The sequence below is a fragment of the Labeo rohita genome, chromosome 8, assembly GCF_022985175.1.
Source record: "Labeo rohita strain BAU-BD-2019 chromosome 8, IGBB_LRoh.1.0, whole genome shotgun sequence".
NCBI lineage: Eukaryota > Metazoa > Chordata > Actinopteri > Cypriniformes > Cyprinidae > Labeo > Labeo rohita.
Window position 1 is genome coordinate 31885363 of NC_066876.1, and position 16120 is coordinate 31901482.

The 16120-nt window shown below is 33.2% G+C and overlaps 1 protein-coding gene across 3 annotated transcripts in view; it reads left to right on the forward strand.

Moving 5' to 3' along the window:
• Window positions 1–15247, forward strand: part of efna5b (ephrin-A5b) — a 145773-nt gene extending 130526 nt beyond the window's left edge. For 2 of the 3 annotated variants that reach the window (XM_051118075.1, XM_051118076.1), the window contains 3 exons: window positions 4607–4672; window positions 4888–4965; window positions 8857–15247. In XM_051118075.1, coding sequence (XP_050974032.1) covers window positions 4607–4672; window positions 4888–4965; window positions 8857–8981 — 269 coding nt within the window. In that variant the 3' untranslated portion in view covers window positions 8982–15247. The remainder of the gene's footprint in view (window positions 1–4606; window positions 4673–4887; window positions 4966–8856) is intronic. The other variant, XM_051118077.1, reaches the window with a different exon arrangement.
• The last annotated feature ends 873 nt before the right edge of the window (window positions 15248–16120 follow it).

Here is a 16120-nt window from a genome sequence, read left to right on the forward strand (position 1 = left end):
TGATGAATTTGTCATAATGATGAAAGTCTCTGGTGTCTTGTAGGAATTAAAAGCACATTAAATCATATTGTGTTTCTCCAGATAACAGAGGAGTTGAAGTGATTTGGCAGAAACGAGAGCATGTTTAAACACATGATGAGCTACTGCTGCTGATCCGCTGCATGGTGTGAATGAGACTGTGTCGTCTCCTCTGAAAGTTTTACAGTCATACTGAGATGGGAGAGGTGTGGAAATGCACCTGTGTGTGTGTGTGTGTGTGTGTGTGTGTGTGTGTATGTTATAAAATACTCAGTGTCTCTATAACTGGATTTGTACATCAATGAATGTGAAATTTTATGCAAAAATCACTGGCATGATACCCTTGGATATTCATGGTAGTTGCCAGGGTGTTGCTATTCAGTCGGTAGGTTGTTCTGCCTGTTGCGCACACACACACACACTCCCTCTCGCTCTCTCTTTTTCATTTGCATGTACATGAAGAGAGAGACAGCAGCACTAAAGCAGAGAGGCAGATGAGGGCTGTGAGAAATGCTCTTCATCTCTGCTGATGCTATTAGTCGAGGCTCTTTATGGATGAGGACAAATTGAGAAAGCTCTGCCGCTGGCTACGGCGCTCAAAAGAGAGCGCTGCATATTTAATAGCTTTGCATTCGTGTGTTGTCTTTGTCAAATGAAATAAATGCTGATTAGCATACTTGCCCAAAGGCTGGGCCGACTCTGACAGGAGCACGCACTTGCCAGATTTCCGATCGGAAAATTTGTTTGATTATTAAGCTGCGTGCAGAAGCAGCGAAGGAGGCAGAGTTCCTGGAAATGTGTTCATTTCATTACAGTACACATGTACAGAGAGTATACAGGAAAACTTGTTTATGTTTACGACTGGTACATTATTTTTAAATAAGAATCTCACATGCTCATCAAAGCTGTATTTATTGGTTTAAAAATGTAGTAAAAATGTGAAATATTATTAGAATTTAAAACAGCTGTTTTCTATCTGTTAAAATGTAATTTATTTCTGTGATCAAAGCTGAATTTTCAGCATCATTACTCCAGTCTTCAGTGTCACAAGATCTTTCAGGAATCGTTCTGTTATGCTGATTTGCTGCTCAACAAACATTTCTGATTATAATAGTGGATTAGTGTGCTAAATGAATGATTCTGAGCCACTGTAAGATATAGTAATAATTTGCATTTAAGGGCATGAGAAAAAAAATGATTGCATTTTAAGTTAAACATCATGTATGCATGGAAATTTTGATGCATGGAATTTAAAACTGACTTTCATAATGGTTTTATTGTGGCTGTTTCTGAAATCAGTTCTCCATGGATGAAATCAAGCCCTGGCCTACATTTATTGTCCATCTGTTTCATTCATAAATGCATCACATTATGGAGGCAAAAGGCTTGTGACTGTTGACTTTGAAGTGTTAAAAGACAGTGTGGACTGTAATGTAGAACTCTACGCATCCCACACACAGCACAGCACATTTCCGCCAAAGAGCATGGAGTAAAATCTCGTTTTGAGAGTAATTAGCCTTAATTAGTCCACACGTTGAACTTGCGCTGCGCTGTCCGTCTTAATAAAGCTCACAGAATAACCTCGGATGAACACTGAATTCCTTAGAGTTTTCTCTTTCACAGCTTGGGAGGCTTCACATTTATTTCTCCTAAAATGGGTATGAAGCAGCAAAAATAGACATTAATAAGTCAAATGTTGACAGATGCATAGCTCATATCATTTGGGAGATGATTCTTGGGAGATTTTAAGGTGTTTGAGTTCATATTGAGATCTTTGGCATGTTGGCTAATTTCTCTGAGACACACTCACTGAGAAACTTTACATTTGCTTGCAAAACTTTTGCGCTCCCCCAAGAAGCTTTGCTTTCGTTTGCAAAACAAAGTGATTCTCTCTTTAATTGCTCTGCTAAGGAGCTTTGTATTTAATCACAAAACTTTGCATTTACAAAACTTTTGCATTTCACCAATAATCTTTGTGTCCAATTGCAAATTTCTTGCATTCCCTAAGAAACTGTTCATTTGCAAATGTTCATTTTCTTGAGAAATTTTGTTTGCTGATATTTTTTGCTTGCTGATGTTTGCATTCTGCTCACAAAATATGTTTACTTGTAAATCTTGTTTGCTTGCAAAATGTTTACATTCCCAGAGAAACATTTTCATTTGTCAAACAGTTGTTTACTTGCAAAACATTTGTTTGGCTTGCAAAATGTTTGCATTCCCCAAGAAACTTTTGTGCTTGCCAAACATTTGTTTGCTCGCAAGTTTTTTACTTACAAAATTTTTGCATTCCTTGAGAAATGTTTTTGCTTGCTAAACATTTTTGATTGCAAAATTTTTGTGTTCTCAGAAAAACGTTTGTTTGCTTGCAAAATGTGTTCCCCCGAAAAACGTTTTCACTTGCAAAACATTTGTTCAGTTGCAAAATTTAGCAAACATTTTCATGTCAATTTTTTACTTGCGAAACATTGTTTGCTTGCCAAATTTTTGCGTTCTCCAAGAAACTTTTTGTGTTCCCTTAAAAACATTTTGACTTGCAAAACATGTTGGCTTGCAAAGAAACTTTTTTGCTTGCAAAACATTTGTTTGTTTGCAAGATTTTTGTTTACTTGCAAAACATTTGTTCGACTGCAAAATTTCTGTATTCCCAGATGAACTTTTTTGCTTGCAAAACATTTGTTTGCAAAATTTTTGCATTCCTTGACAAATGTTTTTGCTTGCTAAATTTGTTTTCTCAGGCAAACTTTTGCTTACAAAACATTTGTTTGCTCACAAAAATTGTTCCCCTAAAAAACATTTTCGCTTGCAAAACAATTGTTCGCTTGTAAAGTTTTTGCATTCTCCAAGAAACTTAAAAAATGTTTGTGTTCACTTGCAAAACATTTTTCTTGTAAAATGCTGCATTCCCTGAGGAATATTTTTATTTGTAATTTTTTTTTTTTTTATTTGCAAAACATTGTTCGCTTGCCACATTTTTGCACTTCCCAAAAAAGTTCTTCACTTGCAAAGGATTAGTTTGCTTGCAAAATTTTTACGTTCTCAGAAACTTTTTGTGTTCCCTGAAAAACATTGTTTTCGCTTGCAAAACGCTTGTTCACATGCAAAATTTTTCCCCAAGAAACTTTCGCTTGGAAAAACATGTTTGCTTGCAAGATTTTTGTTTACTTGCAAAACATTTACTTGCAAAATATTTGTGTTTTCTGAGAAACTGTTTACTCGAAAAACATGTTTGCTTACAAAATTTCTGCAATCCCAGAGAAACTTTTTTGCTTGCAAAACCTTTGTTTGCTTGTTAACTTGTTACATACCTTGAGAAATGTTTTTGCTTGCTAAATTTTTGTTCTCAGAGAAACTCTTCTTACTTGCAAAACATTTGTTTGCTCGCTTAAATTTGCTCTCCCGAAAAACATTTTTTTAACTTGCAAAACATTTTAATTGCAAATTTTTTGCATTCCCTGAGAAACTTTGTTTTCGCTTGCAAAATTTTTGCATTCTCCAAAAAACTTGAAAAGTGTTTACTTGAAAAACATGTTCACTTGCAAAATGTTTGTTTTGTGAGAAATCACAAAGCATTTGTTTACTTGCAAAAGCGTTTGTTTGCTTGCAAAAATGTTTGCATTCCCTGAGAAACTTTTTCATTTGTCAAGTAACTGTTTACTTACAAAACATTTGTTTGCTTGCAAAATTTCTGTTCTGCTAGAAAAAAATGTTTGCATTCCCTGACAAACTGTTTTCGCTTGCAAAACACTTGTTTACTTGCAAAACATGTTTGCTTGCAAAATTGTTGCATTTTCTGAGAAAATGTTTACTTGCAAAACATTCGTGTTCATTTACAAAATTTATTGTTCTCCAAAAACAGTGGCTTTTGCTTGCAAAATATTTGTTTGCTTGCAAACTTTTTGCATTTCCAGGGAAACTTTACTTAAAAAACATTTATGTTCACTTGCACAATTTTTGTTCTCTGAGAAATTCGGTATCTGTTTGCTAGAAAAATTTTTGCATTCTTTGAGTAACTTTTTGGAACACAGATATGTCGAAAAAGCACTGAAATATATTTTCTCCTCCCATCCATTTTTTTTCCAACACCACATCCCTTTAGGGATTTTGTAAAATACGTCAGTCAGATCTCCATTAAATTCTGTTTCTGTCTAGGAGAAACAATCCAGACACTGAGGAGGTCTTTGTGTGATTTTTTTTTTTTTTTTTTTTCCCCTACTGGACCTTAAATGTAGCATTCAAGAAGCACGTCATAGTTTGGCTAAAAATAAACTCGAGATGAAGTCACTCTATAATTTCAGCTGCGATTTTCCTGTTTTGAATTCAGTCTGGTGTATTTGCGCTCAAAACTCTGAACCCGAATCGTCTGATAAACCAGCAGACCGCTAGTGACAGAAAACCACAAATGACAGCGTGACGTTCCTCTCTTCACCCCGCAGGCGCCGCATGCGCGCACACACCCTTTAGATTCCACAGGAAAGGAGCAATTTCCTATTTCAGACCACAAAATACACCCGCAAGCCACAGTTTTATAGTACAGCGTGTGTGTAGTGTGTGCGCTCACCTTTTCTTATCTCTTCTCTGTGTTTTACAGCATCCATGATCACAGAAACCGGGAGAAGGTCGTGTCTCAAGCTGAAAGTGTTCGTGAGACCACCGAGTAAGTGTCGCCGATTACAAAACACATGTATGATTCTGTCGGAGGCATCTGGTTTGGAAACTCCCATGCCTTTCAATGCAACACACTTTAATTGACATTAACGACAGGTGAACTGCTTCTGTGTGCTTTCCTTTGATTGGCAGGTGGGTCGGGCTGCTGAATTACCACTAACATGATTGGCTTACGGTATCTTTTTCATTTCTTTGTTTTTGTAGATGGCTGTGAGAAAACCATAGGCGTTCATGACCGCGTTTTTGTCGATGACAAAGTAGACAATGCATTAGAACCAAGAGGTCAGTATGGCTTGAAATCACCTTCGCTTTGTTCAGTCTGTGTGCTTTAATTCCTCTAATCACTCTGTGCATGTGTGTTAATGTACCTTGATTTGAGTTGCGCCTGCGGCTTTTCTGACACTTCAAACCACAGAGACTGTTTTACTTATGCATGAGGTACACATCGTATTAATAATGCATTCTCTTGTAATAGCTAAGGGCTGTCTGTCAACAGCTCCACCCTGTGCACAAGCAATTAAGTGACCAGAAATTAGCCATGTGACCTTTGAGTCAGTCAGTGTCTACCGTGCCTTCCAGCTGAAATGCATGGATTATATTTACACACCGTATCAATACATGCATGCATATGCATGCGATGGCTGCGGGAAGAATTAAGACCCACAACTTGGATATGCACGATGGTTTTGTGCCAAATTAGCAGTGTCACGTGGGACCATGCCAAGCTTGTTTTGGCTTCTCCTCGATAAAACCCATTACATCCAAACACATGGCACTTACTAACATATGCACGACTCTCGGCTCGTAATATTTATTGCCATTACTGTCACGCCAGCTTTGACTTTCATGGTGTCATGATCAAACATTGGAGCTGCATTCCAATTCAAGATGAGATGAAATAGACAAAGGAAAAATCTGATTGCTGACTGTTGATGTAAAGTCTTAACTGCTCACTGTGACACGAAATGACCTTCTGACCGTGACCAAACATCATTTGCTTTGTTTTTATGTGCCGTTTAATGGCAAATCCATCCACAACTGTATAAATTCGGTCATTAAAATGCAGAATGTCGCAGAAATGTGGCAAAATTTGGATAAAAAGAAACTGAAAGTAGTGCTCTACACTAAAATCGCAATATGGACTAGTATATTACAAAAAGCGGCTTAAACTTAATTTAAGAAAACTCATCAAATATACAGAGAAATTCAATAAACCCGCCAAAATAAGTCTGGTTAAAAGGTTAGTTAAACTTGAAGAAATTATGACAGAAATATTTATTTTACAGTAAAATGTTCTTCTAAAAATTGTAGTTTATTAACGCATTTTTTTAAAAAATGAATATTACAATTTTTAATTTAAATGGTTTTGATTTCAATGTTAAAGCTCAGTTTTGTAGCAATTTAATTTTTTTTTAAATGATTCATTTTAAAATATTGATTAAATTGTTAACATTGTATGCATTCATTTGTATTAATTAATGTTTTTTTTTTTTAAATCATAAAACAGAACAGTCAACAGATTTTCTGGAAAAATATTTTTTTGTACCATTTTAATTAAATGATTAAAGTTTTATTAATTTGATTAGATGTGCTTTTTGATTATTAATTTGAATCAAACAAGTCAATATATTAAAACGGAAAACAGTTGTCAAAAATTAAATTTTGTTAAATTTGTGTTATGCATTGATTTAAATAACATTTTTGATGATAAATTTCTATTAAATCATAAAACTAAATTTCTGGAAAAATGTTGCAATTATTATATTGGTAAAGTTTTATGAATTAAATTGATTAGACAAATAGAAAACACTGTCAAAAAGGAATTGTTCAAATTTAATTTAAATTTGTAAAGTTTTATGCATTGTCTTAGATAATGCATTTGTATTAAATCATAAAACAGAATAATTTAAAACAATTTCTGGAACAATACTGTAGTTTTAGTATTGTTAAAATTGTAATAATATTGGTAAAGTTTTATTAATTAAATTGAGTAGACATGCTTTCTGATTACAAAAAGTTAAACATGGAATTTAAGGGGGGGAAAACCTACAACCAGCTGGACAATAAATGCTTGCCAAATTTAATTATGTCTGTAGACTTTGTGATCTGTAAAACTTAAGTAACTTTTTTGCAACTTCATGTCTCTCATTACATTATTAGTAGGCTGACAGGTTAGGGTTAGTAGAGTAAGATGACATGTACTTGCAGATTTACTTATAGTTGTAGAATGTCCAAAGTGGACTATCAAAATAACACATTATCATTTCACAGACTCCGAAAGGCAAGTGCACAGCCAATATTAGCTCAGTGGGCGATCCACGGTGAAAAACTGTTAAAACCGCACACTTATATCAATTAGCACTGCAGATAGTGTCAGTGTAGTTGAAGACAGCATTGTTTTCTCATGCATTTTCACCTTGCCAACACACACCCACCCAGGCCTGAGTTCTGGCAGGCGCCGTGTCATGATGGAGGCATTGATTTATTAGTCCAGATCCCCACTGAGAGGCTGGAGGTGTCTGTCTGCCCGCCTGAATGAGCCAGCAAACTGCTCTGTCCTCCCAAGCATATTTATCTGTCTCTTTTAGCACCACACCTGTCTGTTTCCCCTGCTGACGTCCTCAGAGAGACGCCGTGCTTTCCAAAGCCATATCACGCTCACTGATGATAACCGCAGTCTGTGTGTCGGCACCAATAAACCAGCAGAAATGCACTGAGACTCCAAACAGCACTGCCTCCATTATTACTGCGGACTCTGACAACAACATCCTGCCTTATTTACTGCTTAAAGTTCAGGCGGCAAACAGACCTGCACTAGTGATATTTTAGTATTACTGAGATACTGTTATAGTTTTTAATCAATATTTTGAATGTGTTTTGATTTTTATTAGAGCTGCAAAACGATTAACGGCAATTAATCGATTCAAAAAAAGTTTGTTTACATACTATATGTGTGTGTACTCTGTGTATATATTATGTATATATAAATACACACACACATACATGTGAGGGTTAAGGAAAAATATATTAGATTTATGTGTGACATTTATATTTAATACAAATATATATATATACACACTTTATATATACACAAGTGTTTACATACAAATATATACAATACATATATTTTATTTAAATATAAACCGTGTATATATATATATATATATACATAAATATACACAGTACACACACATAGAATGTAAACAAACTTTTATTTTTACTAATCGTTTTGCAGCTCTAATTTTTGTTTAATTTTAAAGTTTTAGTAATTTTGTCATTTTTATTACTTTTTTTTTTAACTAGTTTAATTACCACTGTGTGTTTGTGTGTGCGTGTATATACCTAAAAAATAAAATATATAAAATTGATATATAATAAATATATAAAATTATAAAAATGTAATATATTTTATATACATATTTTTATAATAAATTAAATAATTTAATAAAAAACAATATATAATACATATACAAAATTAATGTAGAGTGTGTGTATATAATGCATTATTTTTACATTTTATTATATAATTTTAGTGTTTTTACAGAATATTAAAAAATATATATTTTTATTAACTTGTTCCATAATTTTTGTAAATTCAGGCTCCGTATAAATTAAAAAAGTACTAACAATTTCTGGAGGACACAAATAAAAAATTGGTCATTATTACTGTCATTTTAATTCATTTTTATTCAAATTTAGTCAAACGATTACAATGCAATCCTTCAAAATTAAAATGGAAAACAAAACAATAAATAATGGGGGAAAATAAAACCGATTTCATAGGGCCCTACAACCTGCTGTACACAACAGTATTGTTTTAGCATCGCTAAGTTACGTTAATTACTTTGAATTACTTTGTGTTCATTATTATTTTTTACGTTTTAATTTAATTTTTTTTTTAAACATGTCTACATAGTATTTACACGTTTTTCATTTTTATAAAATATAAGTATATATAATCCATAAAAATGTGTGTGTGTGTATATATATATATATATATATTTATTTATTTATTTTAAACATTCCTTTTGATCATTAAAATGAAACCATTTTTATATATACACATATATAAATTATAAATGTATATAATATATAAATGTAAATTTTGAAGAATTCCCAAAATTCTATATAGAAGTTGATAACTTTTTTTTTTTTTGGTCTACTCACTTCCAGACGACACCAGTCACGAGGCCGAACCGTCCCGGAGCGACGTGTCGACTTCAGGCCTGCGGCACCAAACGTCACGCCCCCTGCTGGCCCTGCTGCTGCTCTGCATCTCTGTGTTCCTCACCTTATAGCCCCTCACCTGCCCCTCAAGCAGCCCTCGGGAAACCCCACGTGCCCCAGCGGCCGGCACCGGGGAGGGCTTGAGATTCACCAGGAACACTTCAGCTGCGCTTTTGTTTTGTTTTCCAATATTTAAGTGGTCCTTCGCCGTCTCTGATTAAGCCGCGAAAAGAAGAAATGCAGATCGCCTGTTTAAACCAACCGACCAATCAGCTGCGGCGGCCGGTCGCTGGGGATTGGCTGCCGAGAGGAAGGGGGGCGGAGTCTCAAATTTGATTTGGGTCCACTGGGAGCGAGTGGCTCTTTTAGCGAGTAATTAGCGCAAGGGTTAAGAAACGCAGAAGGCCCTGTGAGAACTGCAGGTTTATAGATGGGTCACATAAAACAGACATAAACATCAACCCGAGTTCACCGGCTCTGCTGTTAGCGACACACATATATATACACAAAGACTCTTGCCTTTCGTCCTTCGTCTGCCTTCCCCTTAACAAATTGCAGAATCCATCGGAAGAAGCGGTCTGTCACGCGTCTCGCCGTGGGATCTTTCCTAATCAAAGGAAGACATTGGTTAGTCAGAATTGGTTAGTCTGAATTTGGATTTGATTCTCTACTGCAATTTGAGGGACTCGTCTTAGTAGACCACACCACTAAAAACAATGATTTTGTATTTTGTAAGATAAACTTAACTGCAACATAAATATCTATATTTTTCCTATGACCTTTTATCAATTGATATGAGATATCAACATTAACGAATCATTGAAATTCTTTTGCTGTCATAACTGTGTGTCCGACTCTGTTAGGAACCAAATACGGAAAGGGGCTCCGTACGATGTTTTCCCCTTTTACATGGGTGGAAAAAGTAAAGGTTTGTTTGAATAGGCCTTATACTGTATACAATACTAATATCTCCTGGAAGTGCATCCAATTCAGCGTTTCCATCGGAGAAATAAAGTTTAGTTTCATTTGTTTATTTCTTTAATGCATTTGTTTGTTCTGTAGCTGTTAATCGGTGCAGTTCTGACTCATTTAATATGCTGATGCGACGTACGCAAGACATTACCACACTGGGCATTCTCCTCCCAAAGCCTTACATACGATGGAGGAACCAACGGGTGTATCTCACTAAACCTGACTCATATTTCACCCCAGAATTATTTGTTTTGCACAAACAAAATGAAGCATATTTTAGGACCAATTAAATTGATTACATATATGGACAACAGAACCAACATAAAGTAGTACAGGTTTATTTGTAGCAATAGCCAAAAATACATTGTATGAGTCAAAGTTATCGATTTTTCTTTTATGCCATAAATCATTAGGATATTAAGTAAAGATCATGTTCCGTAAATATAGCAGAACTATTAATTTGCTAAGAACTTCATCAGGACAATTTTAAAGGCAGATTTCTCAACATTTTACATTTTTTTGCACCTTCAGATTCAAGAATTTCATATATAAACTAAATATATAATAAACTACAATCTAAAATATACATTCATATATGGGTCAAAGACGTAAATGGGTTTAGGCATAAAAACAAGTGTAATACTGCTTTAAATTGTTGTTTTTACAACAACAACAAAAAATAATAATTGCATCTTTGTTTTTGTTTTTATCGAAAAAATAAATATCATACATTTTTCCCTAACTTACAGAAGACACTAAAATGTCATTCAGTGTAACAATCTTGTCAGGCATATTTACAACAAAAATCAATTTATGACACATTAAAAGATTAATTACTTTCACCCCAAATACTAATTAGTTGTAATTCTACAATAATTCTACAGTAATTCTGTTTTGCCCATTTGTCAGTAAGATTTTTTTAGTCATTTAAAAACAAAATTTAATATGCTCCCTTATTCTTTTATATATTAGAATATGTACAAATCAGGATAAGCATGTTGTTTGAATTTTTACATAAATATTGTGTTACACTGAATGACAATGTAACATTATTTCAACCAAAGTTTGACATTTTATTCTCCAAAAACTTATTTGAAAACTTAAAAGTAAACACTTTACTTACATTTACATTTAATATGCTTTCTATGACAGAAATTTAAATTTCTTTTGATGTGGACATCTTAGTCTAATATATATATATATATATATATTTAATTTTATAAAATGTGACGCCACATTTTAAATATAAAAAAGACAATTTTAAAGTCTCACTAAATACATATGCTTACATAAAGGAAACTATAACGAAAAATGTAATGGTAATTATCTGTTAGGAGATAAACAATATTGTGCATCTGTAAGTTTACAATAAGGTCTCATTTGTTAACGATCTCTGACAAATGCATTTCAGTTAATATATAGTTAATATTGTTAATATAGTTCATATTAGTTCATATTAACATGTTAAAAGTTTTGATTGTAAAAATGCATGAGTAAATGTTGAAATTAATATGATTTGAGATTCATAAATGTTCTAATTTATTCATTTAGCAGATGCTTTGATTCAAATTGACTTACAAAAAGAGTAATACAATAAGTGATTAATAATAATGTTAATAATCGCAACCTCATTGTAAAGTACATTGAGAATAATGGAAATTACAGAACAAAACTCTAAAGTAAAACATGCATAATGGCTGTGCAAAAGACTTCATTTTCTTTGACAAATATAATTTTGTGTGGTGAAATGTGATCCGAACGCGTTTTTGTGAGATTCACCCATACTGTAGTTTGCCTGGTTACTCGCTCCGTCACTGTTTCAGTTTAAGAGCCGAAATGAGCTTCAACACGAGCTGATGTTCAGAGACAGGAGATATCAGAGCTGTTAAAGCAGAAGTACATATTCCTGACAATAAACAGTACTGTGGACTTTCAAACAGTTGCAATCTGGATAATCGTTTCTGCCTTTCTGACTCTCACTAGTCCTGTTTGTTTTAGTTAATGAAGCGATTTCAGCGGCTCAAGCTTTGCCACATCAGGACTAGAGGAAACACACCATATGTGCTCCAATTCATGGTTTACATTAGAAACCATGAGAGAAACTTTTGAAAAAAAAAAAAAAAAAAAAAAAAAAATTCAGCTTCAGTAGTATTTGTATCATTTGTACTCCAATTATTACCATTAATACCACGCTTTGTACACACTTTGAACTGGGAAACAGAATCAGCTTATTAAATGGATACTGTGTATCCTAAAGTAGTCAAAAATATAACATTATAGTGTTAGAATACTACTTGGTTTTTTTGTACCTTTCTGGAGGACGAGGAAAAATAGACACGTCATAAAACATTAATTATTATGATTAATTATTATTATTATTCAGCATCACTGTTATTTGTTATTATGGATACCACATTAAATGTTATGATCAAAACGTGTTGTACATAATGTTTGATATTAAGGTATTAATTTGATTCACATGTCTTTTCTAAAAAAACAAAACAAAAAAAAACAAGTGCTAAACTGAGCAAAGCAAAGCATTGGGATGTTTGTATAGACGAATGCAGCCAATCAGAGGCCACCTTTGAACTGCGGTCTGAAGCCCTGAGCCAATAGGAGCGCTTCATCCGTTTTTAAATCTCCTGCCAACGGTTTTGGTTTTCGGCGAGGACCCGACCAGACGGATGGAGTTCAAAGGTGCAGCGTTTGTTCAAATGATGATGGTGTGTTTGCCGGACTGTCTGTGATTTTAACGGAAGGAACTTGCTGGTTTCATAACGTGGCATGTGCATGGACTTGATAATGAAAAAACATGTTAAATAAAGTGTTCTTTTGGCTGTTTTCACCTCTTCTTTTTCGACATGTTCGTGTGTGTTGTAGTTCCACTGATGAGAAGGTTACGCAGGAGAGTGGTGTAGTTTTGCACAAAGCGCTTCGGTAAACGGCGTCTAGCACTGCTTCAGAATGTTTGTTGCGGTGCTGATGCTTCTAGAGATGTTTGTTTGTTTGATTGTTTGTTTCAATGGTTTTTGAATAAATCATCTGTCATCAGTCATGAGTTCACATCAACAAAGCACCGCAGACTGACTCTATGTGAGCGTCGAGAAACATTCAGAGTTTAAAAGTGAGAACCTGTTCCTGAACTGAAACAGGATGCTGAATTGAAACTGAAATGTTCCAATTAAAAAAAAAAAAAAAAAAAAAAAAAAATCCAACACCACTGTTTTTTTTTCTTCAAAATACATAATGCTTATTCCCTGATATGTATATTTTTATGCTAACACTTTAGAATAAGGTTAGATTTGTTAACTATATTTAATGCACTAACTACCGTGAACTAGCAATGAGCAATACACTGTTACAGTATTTATTAATCTTTGTTAACATTAATAAAAATACAGCTGTTCATTGTTAGTCCATGTTATTTCAGGTCCATTAAATTTAATACATACAACTTTTGATTTTAATAATGTATCAGTAAATGTTGGAATCAACACTAAGATAATAAATGCTTTATAAGGATTTTTCATTGTTTGTTTAATGTTAACAAATTGAACCTTATTGTAAAGTGTTACCTTTTTTATTTTTCTAACAGCCAGTCTTTTTAGATCTATTAATAAAATGAGAGAATTGTATGACGTGAGACACAAACTTGTGCACTAATGATAATCTTGTGTCAGAAAACATCATAATGCATTATTAACCAGCTTTCATTCATTTGGTCCATACAACTCCATAAAAACTTTTTATATCAAATCTAAAATATTAGATAACGTTTTTTGTAATATTTCATTTATATTGACTTTTATTTTTAAAATTTAGTCCAGTATTTTATAGTGTTTTATAGTATTGTTTATTTTTAATTATTACTTTTTAAATATTTATGTATATTTAAAATAATCAATTACAGAAAATGTTATGAATAAATGTATAATTAATATAATATTTATATCTGATTTACATATGAATTAAAAATACAAACTCACAGAATATGTACTAATATGTACTAACATACATATTACACACACACACACATATACACATATATATATATATATATATATATATATATATATATATATATATATATACATATACACATACATACACACACACATATATATGTATATATATGTATATATATATACACACACACGTCTGGTTTATTATCCTTGTGGGGACTCTCCATAGGTGCAATGGTTTTTATACTCCCCACACTGTATTTTCTATCCCCTTACCCTAACCCTACCCCTAAACCTAACCCTTACAGAAAACTTTCTGCATTTTTACTTTCTCATATACCTCAAGCCAGTCCCCACAATGTCAAAAATTTCAGGTTTTACTATCCTTGTGGGGACATTTGGTCCCCACAATGTAGCAAAAACAAGTACACACACACACACACACACACACACACCTAAAAAAGCTATAAATTAGTGGAGTTTATTTAATTTATTAGAACTAAATATATTTTTACACTAAATTGAATTAATTACAATAAACATATCTAGTGTTCTAGGTACGTTTTTGTATGATATAAAATGTTTATGGCTACTTCATACTGAAAAATGAAACTTCAAAAAAAAAACAAAAAAACATTAACTTTATGAATATTAACTTTTATGGACCACAAAATTAATCAAAGCCAGTTAATGCATTATGTTTTTGGACACAAGGTTGTAGTTCATACCATACAATTTTCACAATTTTTTTTTTTTTTTTTTTTGTATATGATTTGTATTAAATAAATTGCATATGGGTATTTCATACTGAAAAATGAAATGCATTATTTACTGTAAAACTGTACTTAATGTCTTTGTATTTAATTCATTTAACTTTAAATGTCAATTCTGTGTCCTGTTTGCAGCTCAGTTTCTCTTTTGTTCTGAATGAATTCTGTTTGACTCTCTACAGACTGCAGTCTTTCTAATCTTAGTGATGAAGTTTTACACATGCCTTAGTCAACACACTCCTAACGAACAGAAGAGATCCTCACCGGTGTGTGTTCTGTTCACTGGTGGCGTGTTTAAACTGAAGTGTGCTGGGGAAACCGTGTGTGTGTGTGTGTGTTGATTCAGATCTCACTCACCCCTGTACTTCTGATGACACTGGTTCTGCTCTTTCCATTTCCTCTACTGCATCTGTGGGTGCTGTACTCGCTTTCCCCCCACTGTACAAACAGGAACAAACTTTTGGGAAAAAAGGAAAGAAAAAAATCTAAGGTCTGTATTTGTATATACACGTGTCTGAACAACTATAATAATTAAAGAAAAAAAATGCATTGCTTGGCTGGTTTATTGTGCTTGTTTAGTCAGGATTTTTGTGTAGATGCAACTTCTTTTGAATATTTATAATTCATTCATAATTCCATTATCATGAAAAAAAGTTAATTTAACACACTAACTTCATGTTGTCAGTCAACCTGCTGTTAAAGATATGATTGTTTGAAATATGAAACTACTACACAGTTTATGAAGCAACAAAATAATAAAAGGTAATATATAACAAAGAGCACTGTAATGGTCTCTATTAAGACAGATTTAAGTGATTCACTTTGAGTCATTTCAGCTTAATGAAAAGATCACAAACCATCTTATTAGTGGATTATAAGTATGAAAGCTCTGAACTGTCAAAATACATTCTCAGTGCTTTTTATGACTTGAATAAAAGACCATTTGGCTCATGCTCCACATATGCCACACTTTAAAGAAGATGGCTTTTTTTTTACATTTTCTCATTTCATCTGAAAAGGTTAAGAATGAAAAATGAATGACTGCGAGTTCAATTTGACTAGGCCAGTATAAATGTGAACAATGGTTACTGATAAAGACAAAGAAATGCTCCCACTGGATTCTTTGGAGTCAGACAAGTCAAAAACGCACAGTAAGCATGCATATTAATTTTAACAAAAGCAAAATGAGGTAGAACTGATTTTACTGAAGCTCATTAAAATGTAATAATGGGAACATGCAAATGTCTGATATTCCAAAAAAAAAAATTATGCATTACACAGTAAAGTTATATCAAAGCAGGCAAGGAAATTGTATTTATATAGCACAATGTTCATTAAAAGCGCCTTACATAAAAGAAACTTAAAATAAAATGAAAAAAGCAAGACACGTAATGCAAAACCATTGCTTTTTTTTTTGATGCACTGGTCAATTTTGAGATTTTAGATTCTATAATGTGCTGTTTCATACTCGTGGAAAGAAAACACCCAAAATACACCTTTAAGCAT